The 14,230-nt window shown below is 50.5% G+C and overlaps 1 protein-coding gene across 1 annotated transcript in view; it reads right to left on the reverse strand.

The window, feature by feature from the left end:
• LOC123242014 (LIM domain containing preferred translocation partner in lipoma) overlaps positions 1-14,230 on the reverse strand; it is a 384,500-nt gene that overhangs the window by 111,957 nt on the left and 258,313 nt on the right. The window contains exon 5 of the mRNA XM_044669509.1: positions 13,675-13,798. Within this exon, the coding sequence (XP_044525444.1) occupies positions 13,675-13,798 (124 nt within the window). The remainder of the gene's footprint in view (positions 1-13,674; positions 13,799-14,230) is intronic.

The raw sequence follows: 14,230 nt of genomic DNA on the forward strand, positions 1-14,230 counted from the left end.
CGACACAGATATGACTGGCTGAGGAGGAGAGGTGAATGATATCATTAGCAGGAATTCCCCCATTGACAAAATCCTAGGACCACTGGAATATTGGAGCATTATGGATCTGGGCTAAATGGGGCCAATCACTTCATTTTTCAGGAGCCTCCATCTTTTCCTCATCTGTCAAATGAAAGAGCAGACGCCTTCTACCTCTAGCATTCTGAATCTAGAATCCTAAATGCTCAGTCCTTGAGGAGCTGATATTCTAGTTCACTTGGGAATCACCAGGTGGGACCTTTTGAAACAAGATCGCCTTTAAGGGAAATGTTCAGATCCTAGGTGAGTGTCAAAGTTCAATGGAAGGTTCAGTCCAGCTTCCTCCTCTTTCAAGCTAGAGAAACATGCAAAAGCAATATGTATGGACACTAGCCGGGCTATTTTCCAAGCACACCTGGGATGGTGTCTTTAAAGTCATCTCGCTCCAAATTCCCTCACACTTATTATCCATGGACTTCTCAATCTGCGAGGTGTCTCTGGATGGAAAGCAAGCATTCGAGGGCAGAGGCTGTTGGGTCCACACATTTGTATCACTGGCACTTGGAGAAATAGGGGCTTCCTGACAACGCCTTGGTTCTGTTGGCTCACTGAGTGACCCTCGGTCTGGCTCGGTCATTCTTCCAACAGATAGAAAATTCCAAAATGACTCTCTTGTCCTCCAGTCACTACGTTTCATGACTCTGGCTTCAGACTCGAGGAGAAAGTTTGTATGTGTGTGTAATCACCTAAAAAAGGTCTCCAGTGGTCCAAGTCCTGAACTTGGAGTCAGGAAGAGCTGTCTAAGCCCCGGTCATCACCTTCAGGGTCTAGAGTCATCACGACTGCTTTTCTCCCTATTGAACCCAACCCTCTTTCTGTTTGGCTGATCTGACCTGGATGAAGGATGGGCGACCAAACACCGCACTGCGATGTGAGGAGATCCAGCCACGTGGCCTAGACAGTCGCTAACCCCTCAGAAACAAGTTTTCTCCGATGAAAAGGAGGGTCTGACCAAATCCTCTCTCGCACTGTCATTCTTTGGACTTTGCCCTTTTCTTGGTTTTCTGTTCTTTTTTCTCACTTCCTTTAAGTTCATCCCTCCAGAGATCCCAGGTCTAGGCCCTAAAGGTCCTTCAATGCTTGTAACTTCTGCCATTGGCATGCCAAGAGGGCTTGAGGGGCAGCTCCCAGGCACGGTGGATAGAATGTCTTGAGTCAGGAAGACCTGAGGTCCAATCTGGCCTTGAATACTTACTAGTTGTGTGGCCCTGAACAAGTCGCGTAATCCTGTTTGCCTCGATTTCCTCATCTGTAAAATGAGCCAGAGAAGGGAATGGCCAACTACTCCAATATCTCTGCCAAGAAACTCCTAATCACGCCATGAAGAGTCAGACACAACAAAGGAGCAACAAAGTGGTTAAAGAAAATGGACTTAAAGTCCTCCCACCTGGGTTAAAATCAAACCTGAGAGAGAGACTCAGTCAGGTAACCCTGAGCAAGTCATTGAACGTTTAACCCTTCATTTTAGCACAGGAAAAATAAGTCTGCTAACAGCCGCTCCATCGCTTGGTGGCTGTGAAGACAAGATGACATAATGCCCATAATGCAGCCTGGAGGAGCCTTGGCCAACACTCGCTCCAGCATCCCTGCCCCACGCCCGTGAGCCGCGGCTCCACATCCCAGCTCCGCTTGGGAGAATCCAAGATTTCTGCAGGCTTCGTCTCTGCCACGAGGGTTTTCCTCATCCCACCAGCTGCTGGCGCCATCTTCCCCTTGGGTTGGTTGGGTCCGCGCTGATGTCCTTGGGTTTGCCCCAAGAGGATACACGTTCCCTGAGGACAGGGACCAGGCAGGTCCCTTTTCTCTTTGTCCTGGGAGGACCCTGGCAGAGCCTGGCACATACTGGGACCTTCGTAAGCACCCAGAGTCTGACTCCTTTCCCCCAAGAGCGATTAAACGCTTTAAGGATGTGGACTGTGGCATGTTCCTCTTTCTCTCTCCAGGGGGCACAGCCGGGATAAAGAAGGCGCTTAATAAATGCTGGGAGCATAGATTGACTACTGTGGGTCCGTTTCCTGGAACCAATTTATTTTTCTGAATTATGGTTTTATTTTGGTCTACAAGACCATGTGTAGAATTTACAACACAAACTATTGAGCCTATCCCTATCTATCTAAAAAGGCTCAGGCCATTCTTCGTGATTCTGTCTACTGAGAGGGAGAGAGAATCGACTAGAAACCAAAAAAGAAATGGAAGACAGCTCAAACCTGAGCAGACCCGATTCCAGCAGCTACAGAAATCTCACCATCGCATTTTGCTGTGTGTGTGTGTGTGTGTGTGTGTGTGTGTGTGTGTGTGCGTGTGTGCATTTTTGGGGATCGCTCGCAGGTCTACCAGAGATGCATGTGAAAAGGTTTTTTTGGTGGTTGTTTTTTTAGAATTGGGGTGTCGCAGCAGCTGTCTGAAATCACCGAGTCTCCAAAATTAGGGGTGTCAACTAAGTCGAAGAATTTTATCATCGGCATCCGCCTTCTCGCACCACCTTGAGGAAACACGCACAGAAGTCACAACTACGGCGCCGCTTCTCCTGAAACCCGAAATAGCACCAGCTTCCGACCACGAGCAGCCGCGGCAGGGTCTGCCTGACGGCTCCTCGATGGTGGCCTGCTTTCAGGGAAGCTCCTTCTTTCACACTCTGGTGCTCCGAAGGCCTTCCTGCCCCAGGCCCCTATTCAGGGCTCCCGGGACCCGAACTCTTCACCAGTTTGGGATCTTAAAAAGGGAAGACACCAGCCATTCTGGCTGGCAATTTGGAATCACGCTCAAAGGGCTATAAAAGAATGCCTGCGCTTTGATCCAGCCATACCATTGCTGGGTTTGTACCCCAAAGAGATCATAGATAAACAGACTTGTACAAAAATATTCATAGCTGCGCTTTTTGTGGTGGCAACAAACTGGAAAAGGAGGGAATGTCCTTCAATTGGGGAATGGCTGAACAAACTGTGGTATATGCGGGTGATGGAATACTATTGTGCTAAAAGGAATAATAAAATGGAGAAGTTCCAGGCAAACTGGAGAGACCTCCGGGAACTGATGCAGAGCGAAAGGAGCAGAGCCAGAAGAACTCTATACACAGAGACTGACATTCTGTGTAAAATCGAATGTAATGGACCTCTGTACCAGCAGCAATGCAATGACCCAGGACAATTCTGAGGGATTTATGGTAAAGACGCTACCCACATTCAGAGGAAGGACTGCAGGAGAGGAAACATATAAGAAAAACAACTGCTTGAACGCATGGGTCGGGGTGGACGTGATTGAGGGTGTGGACTTGAAACTACCACACCAATGCAACTACCAACAATTTGGAAATTGGTCTTGATCAAGGACACATGACAAAACTAGTGGAAATGCGCATGGGTAGGGGGGGCAAGGGGGGGGTTGAAGGGGAAAGGAGGAGCATGAATCACGTAACCATGTTAAAAATGAATATTAATAAATGTAAAAAAAAAAGTTAATTGCTTTAAAATAAAAAAAAAAAAAAAAAAAAGGGAAGACAACAATCTGCTCCATCTAAAAAGCTGGGCTGAAACTGGTGTGCCTGGACACGAAGTCCAAAGAAGCTCAAGTAGACGCGAGGGCAGCCCCCCAAGATGCCTCCCTGGGCAGCCCATTGCCCAGAAGCAGCAGCGATAGAGTGGAAGGTGCGCCCCAAAGTTCCAGGGCCTGGGGTGTGTTTGCCTTTGTTCTGCATCTGTCTTTCAAGTTAACTGATGCTAAACAAGTAACAGAAGTGGAGTGCTGGTCACTGCGGGGGGTCACCATGAGAAAGGCACAGCTGGGGGGGCCCCTACAAGTCACCAGAAGGGCGGGCTACCCTCTCCAGGCACCCCAGACTTCCTCTAGAACAGAGAGCCAGCGCACAGTCACTAGGGGGGTGGCGTGTGCCTCCACGAAGACTGGGTCTGCTTTTGCTTTATTGGTCCATCTCCAACGTGGACTGCAGGGGCGCATTCCCAGTAAATTGCTTTTAACCCTATGGGGTGTTGATTGACTCCAGATCAAAGGCACCGGCACGTTCCTGAATGGTCCCCATCGCACTTCAGCCCAATGGGAAAAGGAGCCAAAATCCGGCCCTCTGGACCATGTGGCTGGAGGCCTCCAGGACACCCAAGTGACGCAGTCAGGAGGATTCATCGCCTCGAGTGCAAATCCAGGCTCGGACACTTACTAGCGGTATGGCCCTGGGCAAGTCATTTAACCCTGTTTGCCTCCGTCTCCTCCTCTGTGAGATGAGCTGAGCTGGAGGCAGAAATGGGAAAGAGTCCGGGGCCTCTGCCGGGACAGGCAGACGCGCTTAAAGGCCTGAAGGAGCACAGCCAGACTTTCTCCGGCAGGAAGGCTCGGGGCCCCTCGCCTGGGCCCTCAGCCCGGCTCCGGGGCGGTGATGCTGACAGGGAGGGAAAGGTGCACCTCGCTTCCGGCTCCGATGAGAAGAGGGTTTATGATTCATTCTGCACGCGCTGAGTCAAAAGTTTCTCTCTTTCTTTCAAATGATTTCTTGATCGTGTCCACATGAAAGAAGGGCCGAGTCGTGGGCTCAGCAGGTTAGAGGAATACGTGGGGTTTTCTCACGAAGCCGGCGGCGCTGAGGTAAAAACAGTCGGTCGCTTCTCATCCTCTGCCATCGCAGCGAGTAAACACCGAAGCTGACTCAAAGAGAGACCCGAGCGGAGGGGCAGCCGCGGAAATCTGTTTTGCACACGCGTGTGCGGAGGTGCACAGAGGTCAGTGGCCAGAGGCTGGCTCGTTCCCGTGGGGGGATTCTCACTCGGAGAAAGGCAGAGAATGGGGGATCCTGGACAGGGGCCGAAGGAAGGGTCACCCTTGTTAACATCCCGTAGAGGCTCGGGAATATTTGGAAAACAGGCAGCGACCGCCTCGACAAAGAAAACCCAGGCTGGGATGTGCCCCGACGAGCGGATGCGAAGACGGTCCGGAGGGTGCCCCAGCGCCCAGGGCGCCCCGCCGGGGGTATCTCTATGGGCCATCGGGAGAGGCAGCAGCCCTGGGGGCAGGGACCAGAACTGCCACCTCAGGGAAGGGGAGACCTGGGAAGAGTCGACTCCGGCTCTGCTGGGAAGAGGCCTTTCTGAAAGCGTCCATCGACGGCTAAACCGAGGTGACCCCAAAATAGTGCCACGTACACACAAGTGCACACGGGCACACACGCAGGCGCACACACAGGCACACAGAAATGCTCAGGTGAGCACGTACAATCGTAGCCAGAAGGAATCAAGTTATCCACGCTGGCCATTATAATAACGAAGAAACCAAGGCCCAGAGAGGTAGAACTCGAGTTCTAGGCGGGTACCACAGACGACAAGTAGCCGCAGTATAAATATGATATAAAGCAATCACATCCCACGTGAGGGTTCCCAGAGCATCACTAGCACGTGCCCTCTCCCAGGGTCGAGTACCCGAGCCTGTGCCATGATGGAGAGGATGCTGGCCTCGGAATCCGGGGGACCTCCCGGGAAGGGGTGACTCGAACGCATGGTTGGGGGTCCTTGGCCAAGGAGCTCCTGGCGCCCTGGGAGCCAGCTCAGAAGGGAGGGGTCCGTCCCAGCGGTCTTCAGGCCTGGCCTGGCTGCTGTCTTAGGAGCGCTCATTCTCCAGCCTCAGGGGACTCTCAGGGATTACTAGACAGGGCCGGCGCATCCCTTCTCACTGTAGAAGTCCTGTTGGATGCCTTCGGGGGGGGGGGGGGCAGCGCCCAGGCTGTCTCTGCTCTGAAATCTGCCCTTTACCCAAGGACGCCCCCCTGACACACACCCACACACACACCAAGGTTTATTTTCTCCTTTCTTGGGGTCACTCGGCTTGTACCTTTAGTTAAACCTGGCCCTGTTCTCTCCCAGCTCCTGGACGCCTGGAGCTCTTTTGGGCTCGCCCTGTTATTCCCAAGCCGCACCATGCACAGAGGCTAACAAATAGAAGGGGATGAGTGAACGTGCCCCCTCCCCATTACGCTGAGTGGAACATCGCGTCCTATTTCTGGCTGGATAGACATTCTCCCTAGTTAAATGTAAGTTCTTACTGGGGGAAGCACAGCCCCGTGGGTTCAGCTTGATCTCCCCGCCACCCCCCCAGCACCTTTATTGGGTAGGAACTTCATAATTGGTGGTGAGATAGAAATAAATGGCCCGAACCCCGGAAGCCAAGACTACCAAGTTTTGCCAGGAATAAAAAAAAATAAAAAAAGAAGAAGGAAGAAGGAAGAAGGAAGAAGGAAGAAGAAAGAAGAAAGAAGGAAGAAGAAAAAGAAGAAGAAGAAGAAGAAGAAGAAGAACAACAACAACAACAACAACAACAACAACAACAACAACAACAAGAACAAGAAGATGATGATGATGATGATGATGATACCGTGAAATACCCTTGCTGCAAACTTGCAGGATCCTCACTGGTAGAGATGAAAAAGTGGCTGCCTAATGATGCATTCAAGGTGGAATGGACCATAAGCTGGGGAAATCTTATTTAAAATACATTTTATAGTATGGAAATTAGAATTGCCTCAAGACAATCATGTCCAAAGGATGCAGAGGAGGAGACCAAGTCAGAGGCAAAGCGAGTGTGTCATTCCACAAGTATTTATTAAACTCTGGGCCAAATATTGTGCCAAACAGAAGAAAGGCAAAAAAGGGAAAACAAGGTCCTGTCCTTAGTAGGAAGGGAAAAAAAAAGCATAATCAAGGCATCAGTTCTGTGTGTGTGTGTGTGTGTGTGTGTGTGTGAGAGAGAGAGAGAGAGAGAGAGAGAGAGAGAGAGAGTGAGTGTGTAAGTGTGTGTTTATTGGGGTGGTGATAACAGGAAAAATATTTGGTTGATCTCTACTTGAGGGAGGGAAAGGAGGGAAAGAACTTCCATGAGCTTGACAGGAAGTTTAAGAGAGGGATAACTCACCTTGGATGATAGTCAATGGAAAAGGAGCCCTGGGCCACTGATAAGAGAGAGGAAGCAATCCCGAGAAGGCTGGGGCTATACTGCTTCCTGTTTCCTCTGGAGACAGGACAAGATGGTAGAAGGAATGACCTATCAGCCAGAGGAATTTTTAACTCCAGTGAACAAAAAAAGCAAAGTTGGAATTTGGTTGGGATTGGGGAAGAGGAGGGCAAGAGAGGAAGTGCTGGCCTTGCAAAGTGGGCAAAGCTCCTGTATAGTGTATTTGTTTCTTTTTCTATGGGAAGAAAGGAGAAAAGGAATGAAAACAAACTTGGTGGAGGGTGGAGGGGGAGGAATGCACAATAGAAAGCTATTGGGAATAGGAATCCTTGCCTCAGGACGTTTCTGACAAATATGGAACCCTCTAATCAACTGGTCTTTCCTTTTATTGCCTGCTTATTGTTTGGAGAACAGACCCAGGGCCCAATTTAGAGGGCTGCCAGGGAGGGAAAGGGCACCCACAACCACCAGCCAATTGTGCTAGTTTTGGTGACTGCATAGGTCATGTCCATTCCATGTCCAGTTACTCTACAGAGATGGACAGGAAGCAGGTACTTGGGGAATAATGTCATTTTTTTACTTATATTAACTCGCTAGATACAGCACCACAGTTCTAGCAGGAAGGCCCAGGTTCTAAGGTCATTTCTACCTCATACTGCCTAAATGACCCTGGATAAGTCACATACTTCTCAGGGATGGGAGGGACTCTCATTCCAGAAGTGTCCTAGCAAATTCTTCTCTGAAAGAGCAGTGGGAGTCACTGACCTCCATGGGAAACTTGCTACTCTAATAAAATGACTGGTTCAGGCCAGCCCCATCCTTCTGCAGAGAAGGTGGTCGCACAAGGCTCACATCCACCGTATGATGCTGTGCTAAGAGTAGGTCTTTCTCCATCACAGATTTACAGCAGAAAGGGACGTCCCTTAGAGACAGCTTATCTACATTCCTCTTTTTACAGATTATGAAACTGAGGCCAAAGGGGACCAAGTGCTATGTCCAAATCCAAGGGCCAAGAAGTGGCGGGGGCAGGATCCTGATACAGGGCCACAGAGACTCCATAGCTGGTGGTCCCAACAGCCATCACGCCCTCCCCTTGGCTGCCCACTAGGGACCAATCCCGGCTTGGACACAAAGTTCCCCATTTTGTTATTGCTGGAGAAGGAAAACCCAGAGTTCTTTGGGGTGGATCAGGAGCTAAAATGAGGGAACTCTGACTCAGGAGAACAGATGCACATGAACTAGAAAGTCCTTCCCCAAAGTGACTGTTTGTAGAGTTCTTTTCTGACCAGCACTGTTCTGACTAGCATGAGTCATCGCTTGATAAGATGTATCTAGGACTGAGTTCACCAAAATAGAAACCCCAGCATCATCCCCTAAATCAGAGCCCCTTTTGGGCCCCTGCCCTCCATTAAGGTTGAGTTACAGTTCTTCAACCAGGTAGAGAACTACTGCCCTCCAGCTTCCTGCACTCTTATTGCTGATGCTTCAGCTGCGAGGGGTGCCCGGGAGAAGGTCCCCTGGATACAAAAGAGCATCGCAGCCATCTCCCCCATTCCCACCATCCACAGGGTCCTGAATTTGGAAAATGCTGAGAGAATGCTGAAGGAACAGGAGGGAAGGAAAATTCAGTGCCTGAGAACACACTATAAAAAGTGATTTTATTAAACATTAATGTGTACTAAAATGGGATAAATAAAATACTTAGAGAAATTATTATTTATTTAGCCCTGAAAATATGTACTGCCCTGAGCAAACATGCTTTTAGCAGCAGCCGAGAGACACAGACAGACAGACAGACAGACAGACAGGGAGGTGGGCAAAGATGGAACAGAGAAAGATAGATATAGAGATATAGACCCAAAGAAAAAAGGAGGGAATGAGGGAGGGAAGGAAGAAGGAAGGCAGGAAGGAAGGGAGGAAGAGAGGAAGGAAGAAAGGAAGGAAAGGAGGAAGGAAGGAAGGAAAGAGGGAAGGAGGAAAGGAAGGCGGGAAGGAAGGAAGAAAGGAAAGAGGGAAGGAGGGAATATATATTTTTATCAATCTAAAGTCAGTCTTCCACTAAGACCCATGGACCTCTTGTAGCAGACACTGCAAAATTAGCTTGTTTCTAAACCATGATTCCTTTTCTCCAGGCCATTAGTCTTCCAATTTTTTTTTTTTTTACATTGTTGGTTTGGGATTTTTAATTAATTAGAATGTTTTCTTGTGAAAACAAGACCTTTATTGCTTGAAGTTCCATCTGCACCTGCTGTTCAGGTCCCACCTGGAGCAACGTCTCCATCGGTATCAAAAGCATTTTTGGATTGGAAAGTAATTTTCTTTTTGCAAATTGGGAAATATATGAGGAGAACACCAGGAATTACTTAGTGCCTCTCAGGCGGGGCTTGCCCAGAACTTTTTAGAGCAATCAGATTTTTCTACTTTGTAAGCAATTAGGAAGCTATGGCCCAGGGGCATTCAGTCACTCACTGACTTGTCTCTCAGTTGGTGACAAATCAGGGACTGACATCCAATGGAAAATGGTGGAATGATAAAAGGAGGTGGGACAATGCACCATAGGACCTGTGTCCCTGAAGACTTAAGGCTCTAGAGGAAATCCTTCTGTTTTTATTGGAGAAGGGGGGGACTTCGGGTATGGAATGTTTCCTGTACCATCCCATGCGTGTTCAAGATCCGTTGGATTGGCTTACTTGTTGTTCTTATTCAGAATGACAGAACCACAGAATTTTAAAGATGGAAGGGATCCCAGCATCATCGAGTCCAACCAATGTCCCCAAAAGAATTCTCATTTCCTTGGAACCCTCAAACAAAGGGTTCCAAGGAAAACTCATTTGGAGCAAGAGAATATGCCAAACTTTGAGCTAGATGTTTGGGAAACAAAGAACCAAGGGACTACAGCTTGCCCTTGAGATGCTTCCCTGACATGGTACAAGCAAAATGGCTAATTATTTATTCCCCGAGAGTCGTTCCCATTTCAGGTTTCAGTGATCCCTTCTGCATCAAATGCTTCCCTGCATGCAAAAGGGTGGAAGGACCTGGAGTGCCAGGCTCACTCTCCTGCCAAGCTCTCCCTAACTCTGACCAGAGAAGAGCCCAGATGTTCTTGGTTCGGGGCTCATGGAAGGGAACAAGGGGCTGTGGGGCCATGGTTGGGCACAGTATAATAACACCAGTGTCAGAAGAGAAGTCTGGGTGCCCACAGAGCCTAAATGACTTCTAATGGTGAATATTAGTGAAAGGCCACTACCAAATCAGGGAAGGTCTTTAAACCATTTTCTACAGTGACCTCAGATATGTGCGGATCTAATTTTAAAAGAGAAGAAGAAACCTAAAATGTAGAAATGATTATAGGCTCATGTTAAAACGCCTCGGGGGGAGGGACAGAGAGGCCACTGTGAGGCCTAGAAGGGTAGCTGATGGATTCTAGGTCAAAGAGCCTCTGCCTGACTCCAGAACGGCTCACCCACCGGTCAGCGGGGCTTTACATGAGTTTCTCCTTTTCAAATGAACAGGATGGCCTCAATCAGACACACAGGGCTCCCCTGCCAAGAAGTGGAAGGTCTGAAAGCAAGCGGGCATCAGGGACAGTCAGAGCCCAATGCAATCCCCTTTCCTGCTCCTGGAGAATTAGAAGATGCAGGAGACAGCCAGCTCCATGCAGTGAACACACACACACACACACACACACACACACACACACACACACACACAGGCAAACAAAATAAAAAACCTCATCTGCTAGTCACAGGCCACAGTGAGTCTCATGTCTGCTTATTTTCCCATTCAATTCCCCAACTTCTCTTTGGTTTTCCAAGCCCTGACACTTGCTCCGTCCCCATCCGTGATCTCATCTCTCCCAGCTCCTTCCACTCCTCCAACAATTCCATCACTTGGCGGGAGAGTCTGCTCACAGGCCTACGGTAGCAGTTGCCCATGGTAACACATTGTTCTGGGATTCAGGAAGGCAGGCAGCCTCATTGCCTGTGAATTTATACTTGAAGACCAACTGACTGGTTAATGGAAGCAGAGGAGGAGCTCACTCCACTTTCTAACTTCTCTTCTCTTTCTCTCTTTCCACTGTCCTGGGAATCCACAGTGAGGGGGGGGGGGGCATTGTTGGTCTGAAAAGCAGCCTTACCACGAGCTCCATTCAGAGGTCCTGACTAGTGCTGGGGTTTGAGAAATGCCCTCTTCCTCCTAAACTGACTCTCTCAGGAAATGGCTCCATTAGCCATCACAGGAAGCTGAATGGGAGGACAGAAACAAGTACTTCTTAGGAACCTCGAGAAGAGAGAGGAGTTCCTACACTACCGTTTTAGAAATAGAAGAAATCAAGCTAGAAAGGTGGCCAAGGGTAGGACAGGGCTCGCCAAGAAAAGATGGATATTTGCGATTCACCTGGACACATTTTCTGATGGGGTAAGAGGCGCCTCACATACAAGGAACCAGGAACAAAATAACATGGCAGTCCATATCTTGAGCCCTCCTTAATTTAACCCTTAGACACAACTCACTTGTCCTGACAGATGGTGGAAATAACCAACAGCAATCAACATCCACCGTTTCTGCTCCTTTGCACAAGCGTTCCTGCTCGCCCAGAAGGCACCCCACCCAATGCCTGCCCCTCTCAAAAAAGCCCCCCCAAATCATTCTCCTTCTAAGCTGTCCTCAGTTGCCCCCTCCTACAAGAAGACTTTCCTCACTGGTCAGTTGTTGACTCTACCTGAAAATGACTTCATATTCAATTTGCAACTATTTTCTATTTACTTCTATGATGCTTTGCTCTAATAATTGGTTCCTTTTCAGCCTAATAGTAATAGCACCCCTCTCCCCCCACAGGTCCAGGGGATTCCCTTTTCTATTGGTTTTGGACATTTATGTTCGAGGAGGTTAATAATATAATTGCAATGGTTCTGAGCCCCCCAGCCAGGACAATCCCTAGCATTTATGAAGTCGTTTGGCTTTCTCAATTTATATCTGTATCTGCCTCTAACTCATCCCTGGCTTCTGTGGAGCTGAAGAAGCACAGATGTAGACAACATTGGCCAAACTGCCCATGGGAGGCTGGAATTTCCCATTGTGGAGGGGAGGAATTGGAGGAAAAGGGAGGCAGCCTCCCAGGAAAGGCCTTCCCACTGGGCAGGAACGAGAAGAACCTCCAAACACCGCCAGGCCAAAGGGCTACCCTGGCTCTATCCTCTCCGTGTCCTCCACATGGATTAGATGGGGGACCAGGAGAAGGGCCTGGCCACTGCTCCACAGCAGGAATGACATCGGTGACCCCTCGGTTTTCCTTTTGAAAAGCTGGAGTGGGAGGGTGCAGCCCCTTCCATTCCCACCCACAGGGGAGTCAACAGTCTAATGCCCCACTAGAGAACCAAAAGTTTATTTTAATTGGTCAGGGCAATTTTGGGGGGGGGGAGACTCCATCTAGAATCTACATCTTGGAAAGGTGACTCTGGCGGATACAGCAGACAAGAGTGCCGGAAGACCCGAGTTCAAATCCAGAAGGCAGGTACCCTCCCTGGGACCCCAGACACAGCACTGAATGTTCTTGTACCTCCATTTCCTCATCTACAAAATGGGGATAGCAGTAGCACCTCCCTCCCAGGGTTGTTGTGAGGATCAAACGAGGTTATCCTCCTAAGACATCTGGACTTTTACAGGAACGCTCACTCCTCCGGAGAAGTCAGCATTCGTAGGGTTCATTCCACCAGCGTGTGACTGAGTCTCCCGTGGACGTGACTTGTGGAGGCCTCGGTGAGTGGCCGAGGCACGTGTCCTTGGGGAGCCTCCGGCAAGCAGCAAAGCCAAGGTGACCTCCAGATATTCCCATAGAGCCGCCCAAGGATCTGTGCATCAGGAAGTGTGCCAGGGCAGGGACGATGCATGGAAGGCTCCCATCCCTGCTTCGTAGGTGGGGAGACAGACAGGCAGACAGACTGACGGAGAAGAAGGCCAAGGGCGAGGGGCCACGGGGAGGAGACAAACCAGGGCAGAGCAGAGGGACAAGCGATGCTCGATGCTCGGTCAGAGGGAATCCCACCATGGCGAGCCACCTGAATACGCCACCTTTGGCCGGTCAGCCTCCTCCAAAGGAAGGACTTCGGCAAGCTCCGGCCTTAAAGGGGCGCTTTGGAGCTGTCCAAACAGGACAGCTCAAGTCTCGAGACCAAGCTTCACCGTCCCAGGGACTCGCAGGCTTCCCAGCCGGCCCGTTCTCTCAAAATGCCCGAGTTCCATGCCAGGAAACACCGCGGCATCTCTTGGGACCCGGCCTTACGGGCACGTCTAAGGGCAGGGGGATGAGGCTGCCCAGGTCCCGTGCCCTCCCCTGGGGCAGGAGGGCAGCCTCACTGAGGACCGGCAGAGGCGCACTTGGGCCTCGTCTGTGCCAGGACAAAACAAAACACTCCCCTCGTCCGGGCTCTCTCCTCGGTCCCTCTCCGGGGAGCCCCGCTCCAGGCACCAGCCTTCTCCCCAGAAGGACCCCTCCACCACCAAGAGCCCAACTGCCGTCCTGGCTGGGCCTCAGTACTCGGCACAGAGCGTGGCACAGGGGAAGCCTTAATAAGGTCCTTCCCTGATCTGGGAGCCCCCGTGGGAGAACGGAGGACATCGTGCTGGCGGCCCACCCCGAGCCCGACTTACCGAAGTATTCATCGGACGGAGGGTTCTCCATGTCATACAGCATCTTCTTGGTGAGGTGCTCCAGCTCATCCTCCGGCCGGAAGGACTGGCCAGACGCAGCGCCCGCAGGACCCGGGTGGCCACCCTGGAGGAGGAAGAAAACAAACACGTTGACGTTCCCCAAAGCATCATGAAGGCCTCAATCTGTGCAAGACACGGACTATGAGGGGCAAAATTATTCGATGCCTCCATGTGTATGGGGGGCTCTCACACACGTGGTGTCGGTGCGTGGGAGGATTCGATCCCAGGACTGGAAGGGAATCGGGCAGCCTTCAAGTAAAACTGGCACTTGGAAAAGCAACCCACCAACTCCCCAACAAACTGCCACTCAGTCTCCGATTCCGTCTCTCCTAAGGAGGGGAAGCCCACCCGGCTTTGCGTGGGAGGCAGCTTTGAGGATCCGGAGCTCCTGGAGGGCAAAGACGGCTGTTTGGTCTCCTGTTTGATCTCCCCCCTTGCCTGGCTCCGCGCAGGGGCTGTACAGGAGGCCGGCGGACGGCCACCGGCCTCATTGGAC

Source organism: Gracilinanus agilis, chromosome 3 (assembly GCF_016433145.1).
Source record: "Gracilinanus agilis isolate LMUSP501 chromosome 3, AgileGrace, whole genome shotgun sequence".
In the NCBI taxonomy this organism is placed as follows: Eukaryota; Metazoa; Chordata; class Mammalia; order Didelphimorphia; family Didelphidae; genus Gracilinanus; species Gracilinanus agilis.